Here is a 12,267-nt window from a genome sequence, read left to right as displayed (position 1 = left end):
TTACTGTTACCGAAAACCACTTATATATTATGTTCTGAAAAGTGAGTCTTTAAAAACTAAATAATAATAAAAGGAGTCTACTAGCCGTCGTGTTATATTTAGTGATAGATAACTTGGCATCCTATTATTGTTATCACACTCTAGTATATTAGCGTCATTGCGAATAATTGTACACAAACTAACGACGAGTCACACACATTGGTGATACATTTTTCGTAGTAACATAGTTTAGAGTACACGCGATTGACACATTGTTATTGACACAAGTCATAATAACTCCGCATTGTATTGACACATTGCTTTATAAGATATAACGATAAAAGGCATCAAATTCAACATACATAATAAGTTGAAATAAGAGAGAGAGATTTCTAAAAATAGAACAGTTCATTCCAGTAAGTGTAAATAAATAAAACGGTCAGTAACAGTATCCTGTCAATATAATATATATAAAATATCGTAACTAATTTATTGCAACATGGAAGCATATAAAAGATACTTAAGTCTCGCAAAGGACTTAGAAATACCCCAGGAAAGAATATTTTCATGGTGCGAAGAGAAAGTAAAAGAAGAAAAAGAACATGAAGAAAGAATTCGTAGAGAAGAAAATGAAGAAAGAATTCGTAGAGAAGAAAAAGAACACGAAGAAAGAATTCGTAGAGAAGAAAATGAAGAAAGAATTCGTAGAGAAGAAAAAGAACACGAAGAAAGAATTCGTAGAGAAGAAAATGAAGAAAGAATACGTAGAGAAGAACGAGAAGAAAGAGTCCAAGAAAGGGAACTAAAAAGACAAATAGCTTTAGCAGAAGAAGAAACCAAAAGGACCCAAATGATGCTGGAAATTGAAAAAACAAAAACCGGTCATGAAAGAAAACATAATAATAGTGATGAATTTTTCGTGAAACTTCCACGCATGCCAACATACGATGAACGCTCAGACTGTTTAGAATCCTTCTTACACCGATTCGAAGTTCAGGCTAAAGGTTATCGTTGGCCAGAAAGCAAATGGGCCACAGCCTTGATTAACTGCTTATCTGGAGAACCGCTAAAAGTTTTCTATACCTTAACAACTGAAGATGCAGATGACTATGGAAAAATTAAAGACGCTCTACTAAAAAGATTTAGATTAACGGAAGATGGTTACCAGGAAAGGTTTCACACTGCAAAACCGGAAAGTGGAGAAGACTTTAATACATTCGTGAACCGAATTACTCAATTTCTAAATCGGTGGCTTGAGTTGGCAAACGTAAAACAAGACGACTTTGCAGGCCTTTACTATCTCACGCTGAAGAATCGAATCTATCAAGCTTGCAACCCAGATTTAGTCGCATTCTTTAAAGAGAGAAAGCCAGAAAACTTGGACAAATTAAAAATCTACACAGAAAACTTTAACAGCGCACATCCATTGACACCCCTTAGCAGAACATTAAAGGAACCATACTACGCTGCCGCTGCTCAGAGTCCATGTACACCTAAAGTTCAATACTCAAATAGAACGAGCCGATCAATCACTCGGAACACGCAAGTGAAACAAGATGATCATAGTACCAAACCATGGAACAAACAGTTCAATAGAGACCATAGCCGACCCTATCAAAACAAAACAAGAAATAGCACTGACAATAATACTGAGTATAAGAAAACCAACAAACCTATAATTAAATGTCAATATTGTGGAATGAAAGGCCACACAGCAGACAAATGTTACAAAATCGTGGGATATCCGAAAGAAACTGCAAATACATCACTCCAAACCAGTGTAAATAATCAGACACGAGTAATGTCAGGAGAAAATATAAATGTGTATTGCGTGAAAGGTATGTCACTTTAACACAAACTCACAAATCAGGATCGCTATTTTTTTGTGAAGGCAAAGCTAATGGAACTGATTGCAAAATATTGAGAGACACAGGATGCAGTACAGTAGGAATAAAAGCATCTTTGATCAATGACGAAGACAAAACTGGAAAAACGGTACAATGCATCACATTCAGTGGCACAGTCGAAACCTTTGAAACAGCTAACGTGTACATAGAAACCCCATACTATACAGGAATAGTGGAATGCTGTATACTTCCCAACCCCGTCGCTGATGTTATTGTTGGCAATATAAAAGGTCTTAAAGACAACCCAACAGATGTAAAAGAATGGTCATTAACCCAAGAAACAGCTTGTCTAGCAGAAACAAGAAAGATGACTAAGACAACAGAGAAGCCAGTGACTATTTCTCTTGAACCACAACAATTTGACAGGAACACGTTCATTGAAGAACAGAAAAAGGACCCGACTTTAACATCATATTTCAATATCGCAAACAAAGGGACGAAATCAAAAGTTGAATACATCATTGAAAAAGATATTCTGTTCAGGTTACATAGGAAAAGAAACAAAATAGCTAAACAACTGGTCACGCCGAGTATTTACAGAAACAAAATCCTTGGAATAGCGCACGATTCAATAACTTCTGGACATCTTGGGAGCTCTTCCACATTGAAGAGAATATCCGAGAATTTCACATGGCCTGGAATTACTAAAGACGTCCGAGAATATGTGAAATCTTGTGACACATGCCAAAGAAGAGTCGCAAAAAGCAGAATACCGAGATTGCCATTAGAGACAACCCCAGTTATTGAAAAAGTTTTTCAAAAAGTTGCAATTGACATTATAGGCCCTTTAACAAAATCAGATAGAAACCATACACACATACTAACACTAGTCGATTACGCAACCAGGTGGCCAGAAGCGATAGCATTGAAATCAACTACATTGGATCACATAGCTGAAGCATTGATGACAATTTTTACTAGAATAGGCATACCAAATGAGATACTGTCGGACAATGGACCCCAATTTACATCACATATGATGCATGAAACCATGAAACTCATGGGAATCCAACACTCATTCACAACTCCCTACCACCCCCAAGCAAATGGTCTTTGTGAAAGATTTAATGGCACTCTAAAGAATATGTTAAGAAAAGTGTCAGCAGAAAAACCAGATGATTGGGACAGATACTTACCAGCAATCCTATTTGCATATAGAGAAATACCCCAAGAATCTACAGGCTACTCCCCATTTGAGTTGATGTATGGACGATCACCTCGCGGCCCGATCAATATAGTAGCCGACAATTGTAAAGGGAATGAGGAGGACAATAACGAAATTATGTTTGCTTACGAATATGTAAGAAACCTGAAAGACAGAATAGAGGATACATGTAAGCTAGCACAGGAATCCGTCACTAAAAAAGCAGAGAAATACAAGGAATACTCCGATCGAAAAAGCAAGTCAAGAAAATTTGAGATTGGTGACAAAGTACTAATACTCTTACCCGATGACTCGAGTAAACTTTTAGCTACATGGAAAGGACCATTCAAAATAACAGCAGTAAAATCTAATGTTAATTACGAGATTAAAATTAACAACACAACAAAGACATTCCATGCAAACATGCTAAAAAAATACTTTGATAGAGACACAGTGTCGCAACCTATGTTTACTAATATCGAAGCTTCAAATGCAGGATTGATCATACCGTTGGTCATGGGACACAGATACCCGAGACAGAAAAACAAACAAAAATCGCACAATTGCAACCACCTAAGACAAAAAAAAGAAGTACGCAAAGTACTTGGGCTCCTAAATTTTTACAGGAAATACATTTACAACTTCGCGCACATCGCGACACCGCTAACAAATCTGACAAAGAATGGATCACCGAACAAAATTGTTTGGACAGAAGTGTGTCAGAATAGCTTTAACCAATTAAAGGCATTACTCTGTTCAGAACCAATTCTTAAATTACCCGACATATCAAAAGAATTTGTTGTAAGAACTGACGCGTCTGATAAGGGCATCGCAGGTGTACTATTACAGGAACATGAGGGAACTCTAATGCCTTGCTTATATGCAAGCAGAAAATTATTGGACAGAGAATCACGATACTCTGTAATAGAACGTGAAGGACTGGCCATCGTCTTTGCTTTAAAGACATTCAGCAGATATCTACTGCTAAAAGAGTTTGTGGTCGAAACGGACCATAAACCACTCACGTACATAAGAAATAACAAAATGAATAATAGTAGAGTACTAAGGTGGAGTCTATTTTTGCAAAATTACACTTTCAGTATCTCTCACATACCAGGCTGTGAAAATATTCACGCCGACCTACTTTCTCGATTAGTGTAATGACGTGAGAAGGGTATAACTTAACCTCTCATGCATACTGTTAGTTACCTCGCAAATTATGCCAAATCAGAACGCACAATTTCGATAATTTTATTTGTAAACATGATGACCCAACTTAATGTAACATTGAGTATTGTTTGGATATATATACCATACCCATTCATGATTTGGGAAATCTTCTCTTTATCTATTATTGTTATGAATTTTCACTCATTTATGATTAATAATTGAAATGTCAATATTCCATTTACATTTTCATTCAGTAAATTACCTTCATATCATCGACTTAAATCATGCTTCATTGCCATCATATTGTTTATCACAATGATTTGTAATCACATTGCCATCATATTGTTTATCACAATGATTTGTAATCACATTGCCATCATGTTGTTCATCACAATGATTTGTAATCACAATCTTTCATTGTTATTGTCACCCATTCATATACCTACGTTAATATAAACATTTCCATGTCTAGTTAATAAATAATTTAATTGTAGCACAAATCATAACAATGGATTAATGCTAGAGTATCATGATAGTAAATTTACTTCCGTTTGTAAAATCTATCTTTCCCATAATGGTTAAAGAGTATATTTTAAACGTGGGTGGGGGGTGTCACAGTAAAGATTGTTCACAATTATCTTATTAAATTTTATTTTATTAAGAACTGAATTCATCTCACTCCAGTTATATTTCGGTAGGCTTAGATAAACTTTACCTTCTAATATTAGATCGTCTTTCCTTTTATAGCCTTCCCTCGAATTAATTTCTAATTAGTGAATACTTTTCGTTCTACATTCTGTCACGTAGCCACTTATTATAAAAGCTGATAGGTCTAACATTTGACACTCACTTTCTCTCCACAATCTATGCCGGACGGCCAGTCATTCTATTCCTATATATATATTGTAAGATTTTTATCTTTTGGGACTTTGTAGATATTATATCTACACCATTAAGACGCCGGAGCTTTTAACTTTGATTGTATAATCTTCAAGGATCAAACCCAAGCCCGCTGTACTACAATATAACCTCTTACCAATTGCCTGGAAGTGGAATTTTACGAGTCCAATCCTGTTATCAGAGGAATAGATCATCCAAGCCCATCAACTGCCTGGAAACGTAAACTTACGAACCTGAGATATTATCATAAGTTACGTAAAATATTCATATCTCTATTTGTAACTGCCACGCTCACTGTTTATCTCTTTTAATTAAATTTCATCATTATTTTTATTTCATTGTAAACAAATCGTTAATTGTTTTTCATTTATAGTAACTAGTAAATTCTGGGGCCTCATTCTACATATATCTTTATGCATAGTCGAGTAGCTCTTTACTCACTTGAGACCATGACATTTTGGAGGGGACACATATAAAGAATTGAATTTATTTAGTTACTTATATCTATTTCATCTAACTTTAAAGTTTAAAAACTCTTAATTGCCCCACTTGATCATATTTTAATTGAACTCCCTATTTACAGGATTAATTTTTTTTCTTTTTCATTTCTTCATTTAAATGGAATAGCAATTTATCCATTCATTCTTTCATTCAAATTGAATAGCATTTTATTGATTCATTCCTTCATTCATTTATTCATTTATAAATTATTCATTCATTCATTGTTCATTCATTTATTCATTCATTCATTCATTCATTCATTCATTCATCCATTCATTCGTTTATTCACTCATTTATCCAATCATTCATACATTTATTCCTCCTTTCATTCTTTCATTCATACATTATCCATTCATTCATTCATCTATTCACTCAGTTTTTCATTCATTCATTCATTCCTTGTCCACTTTGTTATTATATCACTCATTTCATTTTGTTGTTTGCCTCATTCATGAATTGTTTTCCCTCTCTCTCTGTCTCTCTCTTTCTCTTTCTCTCTCTTTCTCTTTCTCTCTCTCTCTCTTTCTCTCTCTCTCTCTCTCTCTCTCTCTCTCTCTCTCTCTCTCTCTCTCTCTCTCTCTCTCTCTCTCTCTCTCTCTCTCGCAACCATCCATTTAATCATCTGGTTATACAGAGATAATATATTAGAATAAAGCAATGGTGCTTGGCTTAGTTAACTACTCTTTCTTTTTACCTTTGGACTATGGCTTTAAATTTGAGAGATTCTTGGGTTGTATTTATAAGCTGAGTAACTACTCGGTTTCGGTACCCTAACAAAGATATTGTAACCTGGTTTATATAGTAAAAAAACAAAACAAAACACTGGCCTTTTATTTGAATAAAATTGTAGGCATTTAGGGACAATTCATTAAATGTTTTCAAATAGTAAATTTATGTCTTATTATAAGAATGGATTTATACTAGTAATAGTAATATACAATTACATAATACTAATATAAGATTATGTTCCTGTTATTTTTACACTTTGCTTATGTTTGATCGATAGACCGAGACATTTTCTTCCTTTTTGACAAATTGCTATTATCATCACTGAATAAAAACACTCACCAAAACCACTACATCAACGTCTCTACCACCACTACTATTACAACCACCACCACATCATCCCTACCACTACTACTACAAATAACACCACAATATCCCTACCACCACTACTACTACAACTACCACCACATCATCATTCCTACCACAACTACTACAACCACTACAACACAATCATCTCTAAGACTAAGACCACTACTACTAAAATCACCACCACATCATTATCCCTACCACCACTCCTACTACAACCAACACCACACCATCATCCCTAGCACCACTATTACTACAAATAACAGCACATCATCCCTACCACTACTACTACTACTACTACTACTACTACTACTACTACTACTACTACTACTACTACTACTACTACTACAACAACTACCACCACATCATCATTCGTCTTTCCTACTTCCACTATAACCACTCCCACTACTTCAACCACCACCACATCATCATCCTACCACAACTATTACTACAACCACCACATCATCATCCCTACCACCACTACTACTAGAACTACCACGACATCATCATTCCTACCACAGCTACTACAACCACCACCACACAATCATCCATATGACCACCACAACTACAATCACTACCACATCATCCATACTGCCACTACTACTACCATCACTGCCACATCATCCCTACCACCACTACTACTACAACTACCACCACATCATCATCGCTACTACAACCACCAAATGTAATTACACTTTCAACTTTTGAAATTCAACCGGGTCGTGTCAGATATTGCTGTGAGACAAATTTTGGATCGCATCTCAGTTAATTTTAATTTAATTCAAATTTATAGGTTATGGTCACATGGATGGGTCATGATCTTCACGATGAAAATTTCCTCCTTTTTTGTGACCAGTTATTCTCACCCCTGATTATTGGAAATAATCTCAAATCAATGCTTCATGTTCTCCATTATAACAATGTTAAAACAAGCCCATAAGTGCGTCTACAAATTTATCTATCTTTGTTATTTGAAGTGAAGAACAAATTAATTTGAATTGCGAATCATGCATTACTCAGTGTACGAAGCCGTCTCACTTTTGACATTATTAATCCCAATGCAGATATCAAGGAAATAGGTACATCCATTAATTTTTGTTATCTTCAAGCAATTGTACATCATATCTATGATCAGTGGAGTATGTATTACATACTAATTTTTATGAAAATAAGTTCAAATTCCACCATTTTGGAACAAATATAAATAAATATAATATACTTTCTCCCCACACTACCCATCCCTCACCTCTTTGCCTCTTGTATTTATGTCTCTCTCTCTCTCTCTGTCTCTCTCTCTCTCTGTCTCTCTCTCTCTCTCTCTCTCTCTCTCTCTCTCTCTCTCTCTCTCTCCCTCCCTCCCCCCCCCCCCTCCCCCCTTTTTCAGTCTTCACCTCATGATCAAAGCAGCATTTAAATTTTTTTATAGACACAGATTGCATTATCCCTTATATTGGCAAAGTATATGATAGGATTCTATTTATATTTAAGAATATTTCCTTTCATATATTCAGTAATGTACTGCTTATATATGCTTCTATTTATTTATTTATTTATTTATTTATTTTTATTTAATTTTTTTATTTACTTGTTATTGATTTATTGGTTTATTTTTTTAAATTTTTTAAATTTATTTTTATTCATTCATTCATGTTATTATTTCATTTATAAATTCATTTATTCATTTATTAAAGCATTTCTATTTTTGTGAGAAAATCATAATTTTGGAAGTCTAGACATTCCAATTTTTATAACAGGAGTCAGGCAAACACGTGTTAGTTGTGTTAAGCCTTCAACTATCCCGTCACTGGTCTTACTAACGTGGACAACACACTTTGTTTTATCATGTCAGTGGTCAAGAAGATTAGCTGTCTATTTGATTATTGACGGCAAGATTACACATCCAGTTCAATAAGTCACACATCAGTAAAGTCACAAACTCAATTGGTGTGCCTGATATCTGAACTGTATGCTGTGATGTAATCACAAATGTCCTGTGTTGTGTTTGAGAATATTTTACTTCAATAAGAGGCCATTTTTATTTTTAATTCGATACAAATTAAATTCCTTCAGTCAATTGAATGCTCACTTAACTTATAGAATTTTAAAATGTTTAGTTAAATTTATCAATGTGTTTTTCTTTGTTTTTGTGGGGTTTTTTTTTTTGGGGGGGGGGGGGGTGTTTTTCCTTTTTGAGGCCTTCAAAGGCAAAGTATACATGAATTTGTTTATTGTTTTTTTTTTTTTTTTTTTTAAATTTCAAATACAATGGTCTTTGTTTATAAAGAACAGTCTTATAGAATCAGGTAAAGATCACCTCTCGCTAATAAGGAGATTCTGAGTTTATGGGTCAAATCAATATGGTGTCCTTTTGAGTTCTTAGATTTCTGTACTATGTTGCATGTCTCAAATCGTCATTGGTCCATTTAAAATTCATTAGAATTATTTTTTTCCTTCTTATTTTGATTTTTTGTTTTAAAAAAAAAGATTAGATGAATGTTTCCTCTGTCGCATGCAATGACATCATACCATACATTTGGGATGAGAGATTTAGGCAGGCTCCCCAGCGACGCCACGTGGCACAATGCACACAGAACACGAGACATATGAAAGTAACCACAAGAAATTAGAGAAATCCTCTCCATAGGCAGGACGGCACAGCCCAAAAGAAAACTAGCATGTTGCCGTTTGTAGCATTGTTCATGTATTGTGTCGCATGCTGTCAAGATGGAATACTACAGAAAGAATATTAATGAATTTGTGAGAGAATGGTCCCTTATTTGAGACCCAAAAAAACCCCAGAATATCAACAAAAGAAAGTCTGGAAAGATATTGACAGTAAATGTCTACCTGTAGTCGAGCTTATAATAATAATAAAAATGATAACGATGATGATGATAATAATTTTAATAATGATAATAATAATAATAATAATAATAATAATAATAATAATAATAATAATAATAATAATAATAATAATAATAATAATAATAATAATAATAATCAACATCATCATAATAATAATGATATAACAAGAGTATCTGTATTGTTTACTTCATCAATGGTGCCATGTCTAAATCAATGCCGTGCCATCGATGACGTGTATGTATCCTATAGAGGGAGTATTCAAAGCCCTTGGCACATCAGTGCCAACACGCTGTGTGCCATGTTCCTTGTGCCGTCTATGGAGGGTCCACCTAAGACTAAGAAGCTTGTCTATTTTTAGGATAAACTAAGATATATAATTATAAGCTTCCATTTTTCTGCACTGCTCTCGAATCTGTTCTCACCAATTTAGTTAAATGTAATGTCTAATGGTTTTATTGTTTCATTAACTTTATAGCTATTGATTCACTTTCACTTTCACCCCTCCTCCTGGGTGGGGCTCCTGACCTCCTACAGTGGGCAGGGAAGCACTTACTGTGTCTTCTATCCTCCTATATCTGTTTTTCAACATGCTCTCTGTTTTTATCTTGGAATGAGACTGCCTGGTTTTGTCCTGGCCCTGGCCGGATACCCTGGTTGGGAGGGAAACAGTCAAATGTATAGTTAGAGTTTTGGGAGATGATATTTTTTGTCTTGTACATCATCTCTCTGTTATGCACTGTATTATTTTTTATAGTACATAAATATGATTATGATCTGTAAACATTTGAGTGTGTTCCTCTTGTGGGGACCTGTGCTTGAGTCGGAATGAGACATTTAGGTGACCTCAAACTAAATACATGATGGTGTGCTTTTGGAATCTACATCAGTTTCCTGTTTGAACCAATTCCCCTTTGACATATTTTTTCTTGGGTGCGTGCTTTAATTGTAATTCTAGAACTTTTGACTATCTGATTTTCTTCCTTTTTACTGGCGCTTATATGACCTAACTATGTGTTGCAAGCGCTGTAAGACCCTTTTTAAATCCCTCCTCCTCCTCTTCTCCTTCTTTTTCTCCATTTCCTCCTCTGCGTTCATGCAGTCATCTAGTTTCACCCCAACAATATGACCCCTACCCACCCATCCATATACCCCTGCCTCCAAGCCATATCAAAGTATTTGCCAAAACTTACCTATTCTGACATTGCGGTTTTTTGAAAAAAATAAAAAACTTTAAAAAATCCCAAATTTTGCAAGCTAAAAACAGCAAAATTTGCAATTAATTTTCCTAAAAACCCATAATTAGTAAATGAAAGAGAGAGTTATTCGTTTGTTTTTAAGGGTTTTCACTGCACTTTCAACAAATGTAAGGTCATATCAGCACCATTAAAAAGGAAGAAAATGGGATAGTAAAAAAGAAACTACTCTTTATCTTTCACGTTCTACACGAGCTATCAAATTTATAGAAGAAAAAAAATCTGTCTTCTTTTTCGCCTTTTTCAAAATTATTATTGTTTGTTTTGTTGGTTTTTTTTCTTTGAAAAATCTCAAAAATTTGCCCAAAAATGCAGATTTTGCAGCCACAATGCAAATCAGTGATTTTTTTTTGTGATAAAAAAAAAACTGCCATGCCAGCCTATTGTTATCGCTGTGAACTTTATGACGGACCTGCTTGGCCAATATAATTGGTATGTTTTATACAAGAGAATTGATAAAATTGTTAGATCTGGTTAACTCCCCCATAGCAAAATCATTTTTACTGATTGATTTGCTCTATTTGTTTTAACATTGAAAATAAAACAAGCTTGGTTAGAATAATTAAGTGTACTCATAACCAGAGTCCATTTGGGTGACTGTGCGAACAAAGGGGTAGTAAATTTATATAATAAAAATTCCGTTCAATTTCTGAAGCATGCTTATATATATAACCTGATCATGCAAATAGTTGCAAGTGTTTATGAATAGGGACCATTGTATTTATACAACATCCAGCTGAGTTAAGCAAAGCTTATATTTTTATTTATAAGAGGGCAATGACCCCGAGTTTTTGAGATTAAACATATCATTTATTTAATACTGTTTAAGCTGGGTGAAAATATGAGTAAGCCAGAAATGCTCCTTGCCCTTGTCATATATTTCCTCTTCTTCTTTTCGAAATTTATCTATATTGCGCCCAATCCTCCACAATAAAGCTTTAGACGCATAACAATTGCATCAATCCATTCAAAATTTTTCTCCCTCCCTCTCTCTCTCTCTCTCTCTCTCTCTCTCTCTCTCTCTCTCTCTCTCTCTCTCTCTCTCTCTCTCTCTCTCATTTGTTCTCTGTCCTTCTTTACATTAAAAAAAAAAAAATATTTCTACCATACAATGTTTGACTCGCAAACACATTATAAGGTTATAGAAGAAGGGGCAGTAAATGGGAAGAAAGAGATGGTTGGATGTTTAACACTATCATTTACAGTTACATTTTCCTGTCTTTTCTTCACCAGTCAAACCAGCAACAGGAGTCGAGTATGTCTGAGGAAGTTGATCAAGCACTGGTGGATAAACTGCATCGGGATTTCCCCAACACTACAAAAGCCCTTATTTCGGACATCCTAGTTGGGTGAGTGAATAAATTCTTGGGCAAGTTTATGAGGGCAGCATGGTAAAGCATTATGATTATGATCTTTGCTTTCTACCCAGTAGGTACTGAGCTTGATTCCCTTTCGC

The 12,267-nt window shown here is 34.7% G+C and overlaps 1 protein-coding gene across 1 annotated transcript in view; it reads left to right on the top strand.

Moving 5' to 3' along the window:
- LOC144962101 (uncharacterized) overlaps positions 1-12,160 on the top strand; it is a gene marked incomplete at its 3' end in the record, with an annotated part of 41,232 nt that extends 29,072 nt beyond the window's left edge. The window contains exon 4 of the mRNA XM_078895063.1: positions 12,045-12,160. Coding sequence (XP_078751189.1) covers positions 12,045-12,160 — 116 coding nt within the window. The remainder of the gene's footprint in view (positions 1-12,044) is intronic.
- Positions 12,161-12,267: the final 107 nt, after the last annotated feature.

The sequence above is a fragment of the Berghia stephanieae genome, unplaced genomic scaffold (genome assembly GCF_034508935.2).
Source record: "Berghia stephanieae isolate SIO BIC M18660-M18661 unplaced genomic scaffold, UCSD_Bste_1.3 scaffold6, whole genome shotgun sequence".
Lineage (NCBI taxonomy): Eukaryota > Metazoa > Mollusca > Gastropoda > Nudibranchia > Aeolidiidae > Berghia > Berghia stephanieae.
This window is presented reverse-complemented; position numbering and strand designations above follow the sequence as displayed.